This window comes from Dermochelys coriacea, chromosome 10 (assembly GCF_009764565.3).
Source record: "Dermochelys coriacea isolate rDerCor1 chromosome 10, rDerCor1.pri.v4, whole genome shotgun sequence".
NCBI classification, from domain to species: Eukaryota; Metazoa; Chordata; order Testudines; family Dermochelyidae; genus Dermochelys; species Dermochelys coriacea.
In genome coordinates this window covers 19,717,709-19,732,497 of record NC_050077.1, presented here as the reverse complement: position 1 = coordinate 19,732,497, position 14,789 = coordinate 19,717,709, and the positions used below count along the sequence as shown (strand labels likewise).

General features: G+C 40.4%; 1 protein-coding gene across 2 annotated transcripts in view; it reads left to right on the top strand.

Moving 5' to 3' along the window:
• LOC119862007 (nodal modulator 1) overlaps positions 1–12,751 on the top strand; it is a 35,637-nt gene extending 22,886 nt beyond the window's left edge. The window contains exons 20-31 of one of the 2 annotated variants that reach the window (XM_038417819.1): positions 175–257; positions 1,436–1,595; positions 1,757–1,883; positions 2,270–2,383; positions 3,722–3,849; positions 4,360–4,501; positions 5,529–5,612; positions 7,935–8,045; positions 9,984–10,085; positions 10,341–10,460; positions 11,530–11,622; positions 12,254–12,751. In XM_038417819.1, the coding sequence (XP_038273747.1) occupies positions 175–257; positions 1,436–1,595; positions 1,757–1,883; positions 2,270–2,383; positions 3,722–3,849; positions 4,360–4,501; positions 5,529–5,612; positions 7,935–8,045; positions 9,984–10,085; positions 10,341–10,460; positions 11,530–11,622; positions 12,254–12,385 (1,396 nt within the window). In that variant the 3' untranslated portion in view covers positions 12,386–12,751. Of the gene's footprint in view, positions 1–174; positions 258–1,435; positions 1,596–1,756; positions 1,884–2,269; positions 2,384–3,721; positions 3,850–4,359; positions 4,502–5,528; positions 5,613–7,934; positions 8,046–9,983; positions 10,086–10,307; positions 10,461–11,529; positions 11,623–12,253 lie in introns of both variants that reach the window. The other variant, XM_038417818.2, reaches the window with a different exon arrangement.
• The last annotated feature ends 2,038 nt before the right edge of the window (positions 12,752–14,789 follow it).

Genomic DNA, 14,789 nt, shown 5'->3' with positions numbered 1-14,789 from the left:
TAAGTGCCTGTGGTAATGTTCTGTGGCTGCAGCCTAAAGAGGAAATTGTATGACATAGTGTCAGTGTTTAATAGCTTACTGTTAGTTGATTTTTCTAAAGTCTCTTAATGGGCATTATAATCACTAGGCAGTGTTATGAGAGCTGCTAATTTTGGTCTTGTTTGAGTTGTCTAGGTCTGGAGAGAAAATCACTGTGACACCTTCATCAAAAGAGCTGCTTTTCTATCCACCCTCTGTGGAAACAATTGTCAGTGGAGGTAAATATGTGTAGTATAGTAAAAAAATGTACAGTGTATGGCCAAGTCACGTTCCCACAGACCAATTTATAAACTGTTCTTCTAGGGTTGTTCTGGCATTACGTAGCTCCTTTCAATTGCAGCACAGTTTCTGTATGGCCTAATTTCACTTACTGAACATTGAAAATGTTAGTGTTTGAGCTACAGGTTAATAAAGAGAGATGTTTTCCCTCAGGAGTCCTTGTTCATACCCACTAGGCACTATAACAATATCAATAATAATAATAATAATAATTTGAAAAAAAATGGGTGCAAGATGTGTTGTAAGGTAGGATTACTAAAGCAAGAGCTAAATGGTCAGGTCTTTCATTATACAGATGAGGAGAGAGTACATCTGTAGTGGAATGGACTTTAGCTTTTGATCGTGATTAGATCTATCAATTAGCTATTGGATAGATTTTTATTTTGTTTCTATTTTTTCCTTCATCTTACAGTTCAACTGGCAAATCTCAGTTTCTGTTGCCAGAGATTTTTTTATAATGAATTAATAAAGAATAGTCCTCATGAAACAAATCTGTTTATAATATCATTGCCATCTACAGGTAGTTTGCAGTACAGTTACAAACTCTCTGCCTAGGCCCAATATGCCATGGGTTCTTAGGTGAATGGCCTCTGATATTTGATACCTCCAAGAAAGTGTTGGACTGCCTGTGTGTCTCATACAGATTTGAATGTTGTCGCAGGCTGCACTGTTTTTGATTCTTGCACACAAATTGGTTTAGACTTTTTTTTCCAGATAATGTTGTTCTTAATGTGGCATGAGGTGTCTCCCTCCCTCATGCTGCCTCCTCCCCACCTCCCCCAAAAAATAAATGCTTGCCAAGCTTTGAAATACTAAAGTCATTTGTGGGTGTAGTATGGCCTTTTGATTCTTCTCCAAGCCTGTATAATACACAGTGCTTTATCTAAGAGTTAATCTAGTAAATCTAGAACTTCAGTGTTGGGTACATGTGGGTTAAGTTTTGAAATTCAATTGACTGATTTGAGCGTGGGCAATGTTAATAGATTCTAAGGCCAGAAGGGACCTTGATGATCATCTGGTTTAACCTCCTGCAACACTCAGGCCAAAGAACCTCAGGCAGTGACTTCTGTTGATGTTGAGATATTGCTGTTACTGACTGTTTTCTTTCTTTTCCAAGAAAGCTGCCCTGGGAAACTGATAGAGATTCATGGAAAGGCAGGCTTATTTTTGGAAGGGCAGATTCATCCCGAGTTGGAAGGCGTTGAGATTATCATTGGTGAAAAGGGAGTGACTTCACCACTCATCACAGTTTTCACTGATGACAGAGGTGCCTATAGGTAAATAGCACAATTGTTTGTGTCTTTTGGGTTGCCCTAGTTTGAATGCTGTGGGGAGTATAAAATTGAAACTGTGTGTATGTGTGTAGTATTTGAATGCTTCTTGGTGGTTTTTTTTTTTTTTTCCTTTTTTACTGGTTCTTGTTTCCTTTTATTTGCAGTGTTGGCCCACTCCACAGTGACTTGGAATATACCATTACTGCACAGAAAGAAGGGTTTGTTTTGACTGAAGTAGAGGGAACAGTTGGGGACTTCAAAGCTTTTGCTCTTGCTGGAGTGACTTTTGAGGTAATGTTCTTCACGCTTCTAGTTCCTCACAAGAGAGTATGCAGTCAAAGCCTCGAGCAAAAAACCCAAATGCAGATGCAGAGAAATAATTGTGGGACATGGGCAGATTTTGCCCTGGGATGATTTTGGTGTCACTAATCAGTGGAACATATCTCCCTGGTGGACTGATTTACCATGCAGAAATTATATTGCACGTATTACAGTGAAGGTGTTAGAATTGCTTACAAAATACTGGCTTTGTGTGTTTTCCTAATTTAGGCCATTGTTTTCATAACTACTTTGGCACTGTCAGTAATTTCCTGATGGTGTTAATGCCTTATGAAGTATATTGCAGAGTTCAGTAGCATTGCTAATGTTCATTGATCACTGCTGTTTTTTAAAAACAGATTAAAGCTGAAGATGACCAGCCTCTTGCCGGAGTTCTCTTATCCCTTAGTGGAGGGGTGTTCCGGTCTAACCTCCTTACTCAGGACAATGGCATGCTGACCTTTTCCAACCTGGTAACGTTCATGCAGTTATGATTTTCTCTATTGTGGATGTATATCTGTATGTTTGTGTTCAGTCGCACCTTGCCCTCCAAAATAGAGATGTTAGCAATACCCCTCAATACTGGGAGCCCATATTTTCTCTCCACTTGTCTTACCCATCCATGATAGACATGAGTCCACCAGCAAGTGGTAAGTTACAATTTTATAAGCAACACCCCAAATTTCAGTGAGTGGAATGGGAGAAAACTAATCAGGAAAGACTGTTTTTCTTGACTCCTACTCTGACCCTCCCCAAATAGCAGGCAGACTAAGCTGGCCTGCAGTTCTAGATGCAGCTTGTAAACACAAAACAAACACATTAGTTTGTAATACGCTTGGATTCTTTGAGGATGGAATCCAGTTGGTATTGTCCACACCAGTATTTACACCATGGGTGGGCAAACTTTTTGGCCTGAGGGCCACATCGGGGAATAGAAATTGTATGGCAGGCCAAGAATGCTCACAAAATGGGGGTTGGGGTGCCGGAGGGGGTGAAGGCTTTGGTTGGGGGTGTGGGCTCTGGGGTGGGGCTGAGGATGAGGAGTTTGGGGTGTAGAAGGGTGCTTCAGGCTGAGATCGAGGGGTTTGGAGAGTGGGAGGGGGATCGGGGTTGGGGCTGGGGGAGAGGCTCAGGGGGTGCAGGCTCCAAGCGGCGCTTACCTCAAGCGGCTCCTGGAAGCAGTGGCATGTCCCTTCTCCAGCTCCTACGCGGAGGCGCAGCTAGGCTGCTCTGCACACTGCCCCATCCGCAGGCACCGCCCCTGCAGCTCTCATTGGAACATGTAGGAGCTGAGGCGGGGACATGCTGTGGCTTCCGGGAGCCATGTGGTGCGGCCCCAACCCTGCGCCCTGGCTGGAGCGCCGGAGCAGGGCAAGCCCCAGACCCCGCTCCCCAGCGGGAGCTTTTGGGCTGGATCTGGCTTGCGGGCCATAATTTGCATACCCCTGATTTACACACATGAGCCATGTTTCCTCCCATAAATCTTTTTTTTTTTTTTTTTTTTTTTTTCCTGGTCACTCACCTGTTGTTGAGGTCTTGTACTAAAGGTGACACTGCAGTTCCATCTCACTTTGTATTTCACACTCTCTTTTCCAGCAGAGCTGCGTTGGTTTATGGTCCCATATGTTCCCTGTGCTTCTCACATTTTTCTTTTTTTGTTCTGAAAGACAGCACGGCATGTGGCTGTTGGGGGGGAAACCTTACCCTATATAGCATGGAACTCTTCAGGAAATGCAATTGGTAGGAGCCAAGTGAATTATTACGGGTATATTAATGGCATTAAACTGAAATTGCTTGATGCCTCTTTGCAGAGCCCAGGGCAGTATTACTTTAAACCTATGATGAAAGAGTTCCGCTTTGAACCGTCATCTCAAATGATTGAAGTGCAGGAGGGACAGAATCTTAAAATCACAATAACGGGTCACAGAACAGCTTACAGGTGAGTAGAGCTGAGATACCTTATTGTCCCGCTTAGCTTGTTTACCCAAAACTGCCCTCAGGTCTGCATGGATGGTCATGAAGCCAAACTTTCACATTTTCTCCTGACATACCTCTATACCAGTTGCTTATGGGGGCTTTTCAAGGTAGAACTTAACTTCCTCACACTGTGCATCATAAAAGCAGTTTTCATTTAAAAATGCATACTACATGGATTTGGTTTCATGATTGAATGAGCATGGGTTGAAGCATTTCTAGGAAGGGCATTGCTTTGAAAGAGTTTTGGCAATTGCACTGCGACGGGTTTGCACCACAGCCAGTGGGAGACAGAGATGTGTGTGTTAAACCGTTCCTTTTAAGATGTGATTCCCATCAAGAAGTTTGGAACAGCCCAGGTAAATGATACAACAGATGCATTATTTTCTTTGGATCTTTGTAATAGTGGAGTGTCTTAATGTGTGTGTCAGCAGCAGCACACTTGTAGTAATGGATCCACTTTTTCTACCCCTAGCTGCTATGGTACAGTTTCTTCTTTAAATGGGGAACCTGAACAAGGAGTTTCAGTAGAAGCTGTGGGGCAGAAAGAGTGTAATATCTATGGAGAAGATACAGTAACAGACGAAGAGGGTAAATTCAGACTTCGTGGACTTCTGGTAAGGATTGTAATGCATCCAGCGTTGTTTGCTTTTATAGTGTTGTGTGTTAACAGAATTATAAAATGCACTTTATAGTTGGTCACAGCTTAGTATTTTCCCATCACAGTTGCCTGATCAGACTCCCTTGGCTCTCTTTGATAGGAGACATGGAGGTATAGTAATTGTTAACTCTAGTAAAAGAGAAACATTCATTAGTGTACATCCTACAGAACTTTCTGTCCGTATCCTGTGGGGGCCTTGGGAGACCCCTTTTGCACTTCCCTTGTTCAGCTAGAATAACACGCAGTATGTGTGATCTATCTAATGGGTATGACTATACAAATGAATAGTACTAGTATCCTAGGCAAAGAGAGCGTTTACTTTCTTATGTGAAAGTATTACCACAGTAACACATCTGTCTTATCAGGCAGTTGTTCATGCATATTTTAAATACAGTAAACAGTTCTGGATGAAACCTGAAAGCAGAAGTTTTGGACTAGCATATCTAGGATCAGCTATAGAATACTGGATCATAAACAGAAGCCTTGACTCCTGTATTTTGTCATGCTTTGCACAGCTATGGTTTCCTGCCTCAAGGTGTGCTGTCCTTACTTCATTGATGGCAGCTTAAATTAACCTGACATAATTACGCTTTTCAAAAGTCCAAATTACAGAGTGTTTGTTGAATATAGACAGGGATTATTTGATCTGTTTTTAAATCTTGTTTAATGCGTTTTCTTTTAAGTAAAATGTTGCACAGCAGACAGTTCTTCTAATAAACCAATGGAAGTACAATCCTGGACCTTTAAACCTTCTCTTGTCTCTGCAGGAAGGGAGCCTCTCTTTTTAGATAGTGTTGTTCAGTGACATTTTTATTGCAGGGCAGGAGAAACTTTCAGTGATTAGGGCTGCATTCATTTATGGTGGTGAAGTATGAACTGAAATATGCTCAACTTTTTAAAGCCTTTTGAGTATCTCAGTTCTGTTAATGATAAAGGTTCTAACATAACTGAACAATGGGATTTGTCTGAATTTTGTTTTTTAGCCTGGTTGTGTGTATCATGTCCAGCTCAAAGCTGAAGGCAACGATCATATTGAAAGAGCCTTACCACAGCATCGTGCAGTTGAGGTAATTTCTTCTGGCATCTTTTTAAACCTGAACCTTTTTATTAAAAGGCATCAGAGTTGCTGGTTGTCTCTGCTAGGTTTCATTTAATGTTGGATATTTCAATGGGAGCTAGCTTCTTACCCTGCTGAGGTGCATTTGAAAATACCAACAGGGGCCTATCTGCATCTTTAGGCACCCCATTAACTTTGAAATTCTGGCCCTAGACCTGAATTTTAAGATGGCACATTGACTCAAACTGAGGCAGTCAGCAAGGATTATATTCAAGAGAACATGGTTTATAACCAGAAATAAAAACAAGGTAACAAATACAAATAGAAAAGGAGTACTTGTGGCACCTTAGAGACTAACAAATTTATTTGATGCATCCGATGAAGTGAGCTATAGCTATTAGCTATAGCTATTGGAGCTATGCTCGAATAAATTTGGTAGTTTCTAAGGTGCCACAAGTACTCCTTTTCTTTTTGTGAATACAGACTAACACGGCTGCTACTCTGAAATAAATACAAATAGTACCTGAAGACTCCTCCATCCTTGAAGTTAAATGCACCCCTGTGACTTTGGATGTGGAGTCCAGCCTTCCCAAAGGACACTCTCCCCTCTGAATCCATTGTAGCCAAATTGTAGTCCTTCCTTTCCCCAGAGCATCTGTATAAGGAAATAAACAAAAGGTTGATCGTGGCTCATTAGGGATCAGGTAGGTCACTTACACTTGGTCACTATAATAGGTCATATTAGAATAACAACAGTGCCGGGAGAATTCTTTGATAGCTCTGCACACTGATCTGGAATCCTGGGTGTGTCCTTGCTTGCACTTTTAAGAAAGTTCAGATCTCTATCTGAGCTGTACACATCTTGAGTCTGTTTTGGTATTTGGCATGTCCTCCATCAGTGGAGTAGCTGGGCGGACTCTGTTTTAAACCAGAGGGTTCAAACAAGGTACCCTCACCAAATCCATGTCTTCATGCTGGATATTGGCACCGAAACTTAAACTAAATGAAGCCCCAATAGGAACCAAGTTTGAAATAAGGGATCTTCAGTCACCAAGTACCTGACTCTAGGGAATTAACACAGGACACCGTTTCTGGATTTCCTTTACCATAGAAAATTAAACATTAGCTAGCAACTCTCAAGAATTTTGTTTCTTAGCATGTGCAAGTCTTTAAATTATTTATTGTATTTTACACTTAATTACACATGGTAGATATCTTTTCTGTTTTCGTTTGTTTATGTGGTCCAAATCATGAAGTCCTCATGCAGGCAAAATTACCAGTTCAGCTCTGTAGATCTTCATAAAATTTAATAAAAACCTCCTGAACTTAAAACTTATCAGATTTCATAAATATTCCTCCATTGTTAAAGATTCAGATTAGTTGCTTCTCATTTATCTCTTGACATCCACAAAGGTTAATTAGCCTGCCATTAGTTGTTCAAAATCTTTCTGTGGATATGGTCATTACTCAAGCTAAAACAGATGCCTGACCAGGCTTTCCTTCACTACAGTAAAAGAAAGGAGAAGAATTCTTTAAGCATTTGCACTCTTCATGCTAAGTGTGCCTGCTCCTTAGGTGGGAGGGAAGAGGCCACCCAAGTTACAGACGACAAATCAGTGCTAGTGTGCTGTGAATGTTAGCCAATGTACACCAATTTGTCCTACTCTCATCTTAGCTAGCATGCTATTTCCTTCCTGCTAGAGAAGGGCTCTGGGTTCTGTCTTTCAAACATATAAGACCCTCCAGATTCCTCCTACTCATGATATAGCTAGTTTTGAGGTCTTGACCAGTGTCCCTTTTTGATATGGAAAACCAGAAGCACCCGTTCTACCCACAACCACTTTTTTTAATTGAGGTTATTTAGAAAAATATTCTTGTCTCACATCAATCAGAATGTGGTGTTAAAAGCACATAGTATTTAAATTTTAACTCTGCTGGAAAGGCCTGGTAGAGAGGTCAGGTCAGGTCTTGTTTTGCCACCCCCCGCTCCCCCCCCCACACAAAAGAGGTTAGACTGTTTCAAGGATGGTGGTCTTACAATTTAGCCTACATGTTCTATATTTCTCTATGCTGGTCCTAGTTTAGTAATACAGTGCTTGTTACCATGGCACCAGGCAGCCTTATGCTGATAATTCATGGTTCGGTATTTACAAATGAGCATGCCCTGCTCAAGCAATGGAGAAAAAACAGTTGTGATTGGAAACAGATTTCAAGTTTCCATGGGACTATGATCGTAGGAAAACCAATGTTTGTTTCAAATTCTGAGCAGCATCTGTTTTCTGTTAATTTTCCCTCCTAGCAATGTAAATGTTCCAACATTTGTATATTGTAGGTTGGTAACAGTGACATCGATGATGTGAATATTATAGCATTCCGACAAATTAACCAATTTGATTTAAGTGGAAATGTGATCACCTCTTCAGAGTATCTCTCTACATTATGGGTAAGTGTAAAGCCAGCCCTTTGATCTTACTCCAGAGTATTTTTCTTCAACTCTAAGATAACTATGTCTTAGGTCGCTAGCAATTGGTCAGTAGCCAGACTATAAATTATATTCGAATTAGTAGTGATTCTACAACTACTTACTAAAGGTGAATTTGCATTCTAGTTAAAATTGAGATTTCAGTGACTGGAGACACTGAAAGTAAAGTGCTCTCAGTGGTACTGTCCAGGGCTAAGGAGTAGTGATCTCTTTTGGACTGGCCCAGTGGCTCTCTGATCTAATGGTTTGCTCTCCCATTGGGAGAGCCTCTCTGTAAAGAGAGTAGAACGTTAGAATTGAGATCTGCTATCTGGATCAGAGAACTGGATTTGACCCTAAAACAGCTGTGCTGCTAGAAGTCTTGACACATGGTTTTATTAGCAAAAAGAAAAGGAGTACTTGTGGCACCTTAGAGACTAACAAATTTATTAGAGCATAAGCTTTCGTGAGCTACAGCTCACTTCATTGGATGCATCCAATGAAGTGAGCTGTAGCTCACGAAAGCTTATGCTCTAATAAATTTGTTAGTCTCTAAGGTGCCACAAGTACTCCTTTTCTTTTTGCGAATACAGACTAACACGGCTGCTACTCTGAAACCCATGGTTTTATTAGGGAAAAGAGATCACATGAATGAAAACTTATCTTAAGAATATGCACAGACAAGAATACAGTTGTGTATAACAGTATAGGAAATGAGTAGCATGGCTGAAATTTTTAAACTCAGGTGCCTGAAGTTAGGTGCTGAAATAATTTGGTCTCATTTTCAGAGGAGGAACTGAGCCACTCACATTCACATTAGCTTCAGTGGGAGATGGGGGTGTTACAGGCATCTGAAAATCAGGCCAAATTGTTTCAGTGCCTGAGTATAGGATTTAATGCTGTGTTCCCCAGCCTCAAACAGTTGCTTTATTTGGACTGTTAATGGCAATCGGGAAAATATTAAAGGCAAGATATAGGGTTATAAATAGATTGTCTTTTTCTCCCTTCAGTTACCAAGACCTTAGTTCCAGGTCATTGGCTTTTACCTGAAACCTGAGAAGCACCAAATGCACAGAACAGGAGTAAAGGAAAAATGCCTTGCTCTAGGGCTGTGTGTAAATGATTCTCTGCTCTTTCAGGGGAATTCATAACCTACAAGTTAGCCTGGGTGACTAAGGCATCTTATTACAGAATGAAATATATTTTCAAGTTTTTAAGCCTACACATATGTTCTGTTGTTAGTTTTGATCTTACAACCTTTGATTCTTGCATGCATCCTGCATGTGTGGGTGACGATAGCTCTTGTATTTTAATGCAGAGGTTTTTATCCTGGAGAGAGATGCATTCAGGATTGGCATAAACACAAATCGGAGGTTTTGTGACCTCAGTTTAGCCTGTTGTGGATGCGTAAGCTGACAGAACAGCTGGCAATCGCTGCTCTGGTTGGAGCTGAAATCTCGGAAATAAAGGGCGGAATTGATGAGAATAAGCTGTCCTGCATCTGAAAGGACTGTACGTGGCCCTTCCAACTGCCTGGTCAATGAAAAAGGAAGAGGTTGTTTGAGCATGCAAAATTCATTAAATTGTAAGGGGAACAAATTACCGTGAAGGTGCAGAAGTAGTTTATATAAAAATATATAAAATCCAAAGCCCTAGTAGGTACTTAGGAGCAGATGAGTTTTTACAAGCTTAGAGATTTCAGGTTACAAGATATCAAGCCAGTTTGTGGGATTTTAAACTTCCGTAGTTTGACAGTGCCAGGTGTTCTAAATTGCCAGGTTGACTTCAGCATTTTCTTTTAAAATCTGTGCACTGTACTTTGAAGTGCTGTTCTCCCGTAATACAGGCGACGTCTACAATCTTTATCACTGTACGCCCTCGTAACTGTCTTTTTCTTCTGCTTTTTCCCCACTCTCCCAGGTGAAGCTTTACAAAAGTGAAAATCTTGACAACCCAATTCAAACAGTCTCCTTAGGCCAGTCCCTATTTTTCCATTTCCCACCACTGCTCCGGGATGGAGAGGTAATATTAATGATTAATTATTGGTGTTATTCATTTCAATTTTTCGTAAAGATGTTAGCGTTATTTCCCAACTGCTTGTGGCACAAATGTGATCTGTGCTTGTGGCACAAATGTGATCTGTATTTGTGCTGGAGCAAAAGGTGTCTTGGAAGGCTTGCTGCTTGTTAAACTCACTGTTACATTTGAATCTTCTCTTGGCTATGAACCTGATATTTTCTACAGGAGCTGGCAGTTGATTTTGTTTTTTACACCCAGAATTATGTGGTGCTCTTGGATTCCACACTGTCCAAATCCCAGTATGATTACACTCTACCGCAAGTTTCGTTCACTGCCACTGGATACCACAAACATATCACTTTGGTCTTCAGTCCCACTGTAAGTATCTAATGTTCTAACTTTTTCATTTTCAAAGTTGAACTTGAGGTACTGTGCCTGGGTATTGTAGCTTGTACGCTTCTCTAGACTTCCATTGAAGCCTATGGCAAGACTTCCACTAATTTCATTGTCTCCCGTGAAAGTCTTGCCATTGATTTCAGTGCAAGTTGGTTCTGGTGCACAGAGGAACATGTGTACATATGAGGCCTCAAACATCAAGTGACCTAATACTTGTCATATAAGCTGCCATACCTAGCGCCTGTGGAGTAAGTGATGGCAGTGGCATGAAAGAGTTGCAGCCATGACACTGTAATTCAGATCGGCTAACGGCTGAAATGTGTTGGCGTTTAAAAGGGAAAGAGGTTGCCATAGTAATTCCATAATGACACTTAGCCGGGTAAGGAGTGTCACTTAGGAGAGTCCTTAGTTACCACTGGTAAAGAATGTGACTTGGAACCAAGACTGTCGGTTAAAGTGGGGGGATTCTCCAAACTAACCTGGAGTTAAACTCCCTCCCTCCTGTGAGAGAGAGAGAGAGAGAGAGAGAGAGAGAGGTCTTAAAATGTATGATCATGCTCTGCCTCTGGAAGTGTAGTCATGTTTTCTGTGTGTGGCATTTAAATTGGTGGTTTTTTTCTGCCTCAGTGCACATCTAGATCCCAGTGGAATAGGAGGGAAACATGAAATGACAGTTTTGGGTGAAGGATGCAGGTGTGCCGGAATGCTCCTCTGGTAGTGTAGTTTGTTGTAGAATAGTCCATGCAATTGGCGATATTTAGGTATTGTCAGGTAAATCACAATGTACCTTATTAAAAGCAGTGTGGTGACTCACTTTAATTCATGAGCTTTAAAAACAAACTCCCCAGCTAACAGGTGAGCTGAGCTGAATGAAGATTGCTTCTACAATGGAGGACATAGTCCTCCTACAATGTCACTTGAAAGGAATTGGTCACATAGTAAGTGGTGAACAACTCTATTGTCAATCAGTTTTTAGTCATTTAAAGTTGAGAGATTTAATAGGTAAAACAGCAAGAAATGTTCTGAAACCAGTGGTCATTGTGGTTTGCAGAGAAAGTTGCCTGAACAAGATATTCCCCAAGGATCCTACATCGCATTGCCTCTGACACTGCTCCTGCTGTTAGCTGGTTACAACCATGATAAGGTAGGAAATGTTCTGTTTTTTACTATTCTAATACTCCCTAGACCATTTTGTACTGTGTTGCCTAAAATGAGGGTACACTGATGTGGATGTCTCGATAGAAGTAAGAAAACAGGGTTAAATGTCAGTTAAGAAAAGAAACAAAATGCTTTAGGGTTTCTTAAATACCTGCATATTTAATTTTAGTGCTAGTGTTTTAGTCCCTATGCTGCTTCTGTGTTTTGGTCTGCTGGTCTCATGATGGTCCTGGAAAGAACAATGCCAGATAACCAATCACAGCTGTCCTTGATGTAAGTTTATTGTACTTCCTTCATAGTGACTCAAACCTCTCTTCTCTTTGGGATCAGAACACCAATGCCGTTACATGTTTTGCTTGTTGGAATTCAAAGTAGGCATTAATTATTTAATTTCAACTAGACAGAAACAATATTTGAGCATTTAAGATTTCCAAGAGGTTTGGATTAGACCCCTTCCCACTCAGTATTTACCATGGGTCCGGGCTTTGAACCTATTGCACAAAGGGCATGTCTACAACTTGTTTGATAAAATGCTTGGCTGAGAATTACTACAGAGTGTTATAATTCTAAATGCATATACCATCATTATTATATCCTGCTTCTCCTTTCTTTCCCAGCTTATTCCCTTGCTGTTACAGCTGACAAGTCGACTGCAAGGAGTGCGGGCGCTTGGACAGACAGGTTCAGACATGGGTGGCCCAGAGGATGCAAAGAGACAAGCGAAAAAACAGAAAACAAGACGGACGTGAGGTGAAAGGAATGATTGCATGAAATGACACTTCTGTCAGGTTGGAGCCCAAGGAGTTTGAGAAGCATGGCCACTAAATCATATTTTTGATGAATCTGTGGACTTTATTGACTTGAAATTTTTATTATCCTATGTGAGCCCTTTGTCAGTCACTACATTTTGGTTGTAAATTTTCTATGGCATCTACAGATTATCTTGTTTTAAAATAATGAATTAAATGGCTCTGTTGTCATTCTGAACAGCTCTTCCATGCCGAAGACCATTTTTGTCTCCTTATTGGAAGCCTCTTGGTGGTCTAAAAATGTAATAAATTCATCTTCACAGATAACTTTGAAGGGACAATTCTAATAAAAATGGTTTTGATTTACCTCTCAGCCTTTATTATTGGGAGGGGACGGGGGGTGTCAGCTTTCTTATCTTTCCACCCATCCACTTAATTCTATTAGATTTAGCTATTGGGGAGTTCTGTTAAATCAATAGCTCCATGAAATATGAAGTTTATATGGATCTGTATGAACTGGAGAACTATATCTTGGGTGTGTAAATAGCTCAAAAACTCAATTTAAGGTTAGCTGTCATTTGCACAGCAATGTAATCAATGCTTGCCCGGTGAGTAAATTATCTTTAGTTAAATGCCAAATATTTGCCTGGCAAAGATGAAGACAGTCCTTGGCTTGATGACTAGTGTTAATATCTGATATATATGCCCATGTTCCCACTGCAAAAGTTGTGTAAATCTCAAGTTTATGTACGAAATGTGAACTGTGTAGACCTCCAGTTTTCATGAAGTGGATGCAGCAAGTTATACCTTCCTTCCTGAAGTTAAAATGCATCACAACTGCAATATGCGTGGCCTATGGTCCTGCCTTTTCTGAAACTCTCATGCTACATGTGACCATTTTGCCAGCTGGAGGGCTGCCTTTAAGTTGTTGTAATTTGTTTTATTTATTTATTTATTTATTTATTTATTTATTAATTAGAAGAAATTTGAACTGTTGGAATTCTCAGACAAATGCAGTCCTAGTAGAATAGAGCACAATAATTAACCCTACTTCTTGATGACTCTCTCTTCTGATTCTTGTTTGAAGTGGGCAGTTAAGCATATAGAGTTTAAATGTTAACGGGGATTTTTATTGACAAGTACCATAAAGGTTTAGAACTTTTGAAAGATGCACATAAACATTTCTGGATTGTGCACTGACATTGATGCTGCCAGTGAGCGGCGATGTTCCTCTTTACAGGACTTGAAAGAAAGTTAAGTTACATTTAAACCCAAAAGGCATTACAATTGTCAGAAGAAGAGATCTGGATGCTAAAGGTTTCATGATAGTTTTGTGAATACTTTTTAAATTAGTGTGGGCCTAAGTAATTAAAGTTCAGTACATTCAGTGAATATTCTCCGTCAGCTACTGTCATTGCAGCACACACACAACCTCTCCTTTGGAGAGAACCTTTGTTAAGAATATAAAAATGAAGAATGTTGGGAATGCGATGGGAAAGTGGTTTACAGCATTTGAATTTTTGGGATGCACTTGCAATAAATTATGCTCTATTTATTGACCTGTTAATTTATATTGCCATGATGAAATATAGATATCCTTTGTTTTCTTATATAATTTATTCTAAAAGCAAGCTTGAATTGTTAACATTTTGATTTTTTGTTTTTAGTGTAGTAAATACTAACTTATGAAAGGCTAGTCTGAGAAGGACAAAGCTGCAGATTTAAAAAATACCCGAGGGAAGTTTAAATGTTCAAAATGTTAAATTTTGGTCTTGTGGAATTTACTGATGGATTGACATTTTAAGTAGTATCCACTAGCCTCAGCCAAATAGCTCCTATCTTAGGGTAAATCTACACATGTGATTGAAAATGTGATTATAGCACAGGGAGGCACCCCCTGTCCTAGCTTTAACCTAGTTAGCGTGGGTAGCAACAGTAGTGTAGGTGGGGTGGGACAGGCCTCAGCGTGGGTTAGCAAGCCAAGTATGTACCCAGATTTCCTGCGTACTTGTATATGTGCAGCTAGTCCATGCACCACGTCTTCGCTACTATTGTTAGCCATGCGACGTAGGTTGAAGCTGGCACAAGTGTAATGACCCATGCTATAATCACATCTTTACTTGTAGTCTAGACATACCTATAGGCCCTACTCTGGCAAAGGACTTACATTCAAGGCTCTAGGATGTGATGAGGAGAACCATGTGAGTGCAGTGTATGGGTCTGTGTCTACACTCTACAGACCTCTTCCCAGGATTAGGCCCACACTAAGTTTATACATAGATCTTTCATTGCTGGGAACTGTAAGAAAAATCTGAATTATATGAACACATCTTAGAAGGGAAAACCTGACATTGAGAATGAGACTCATAAAAATTACAGCTTCAAATCGAAGAGGAGGCTTCAT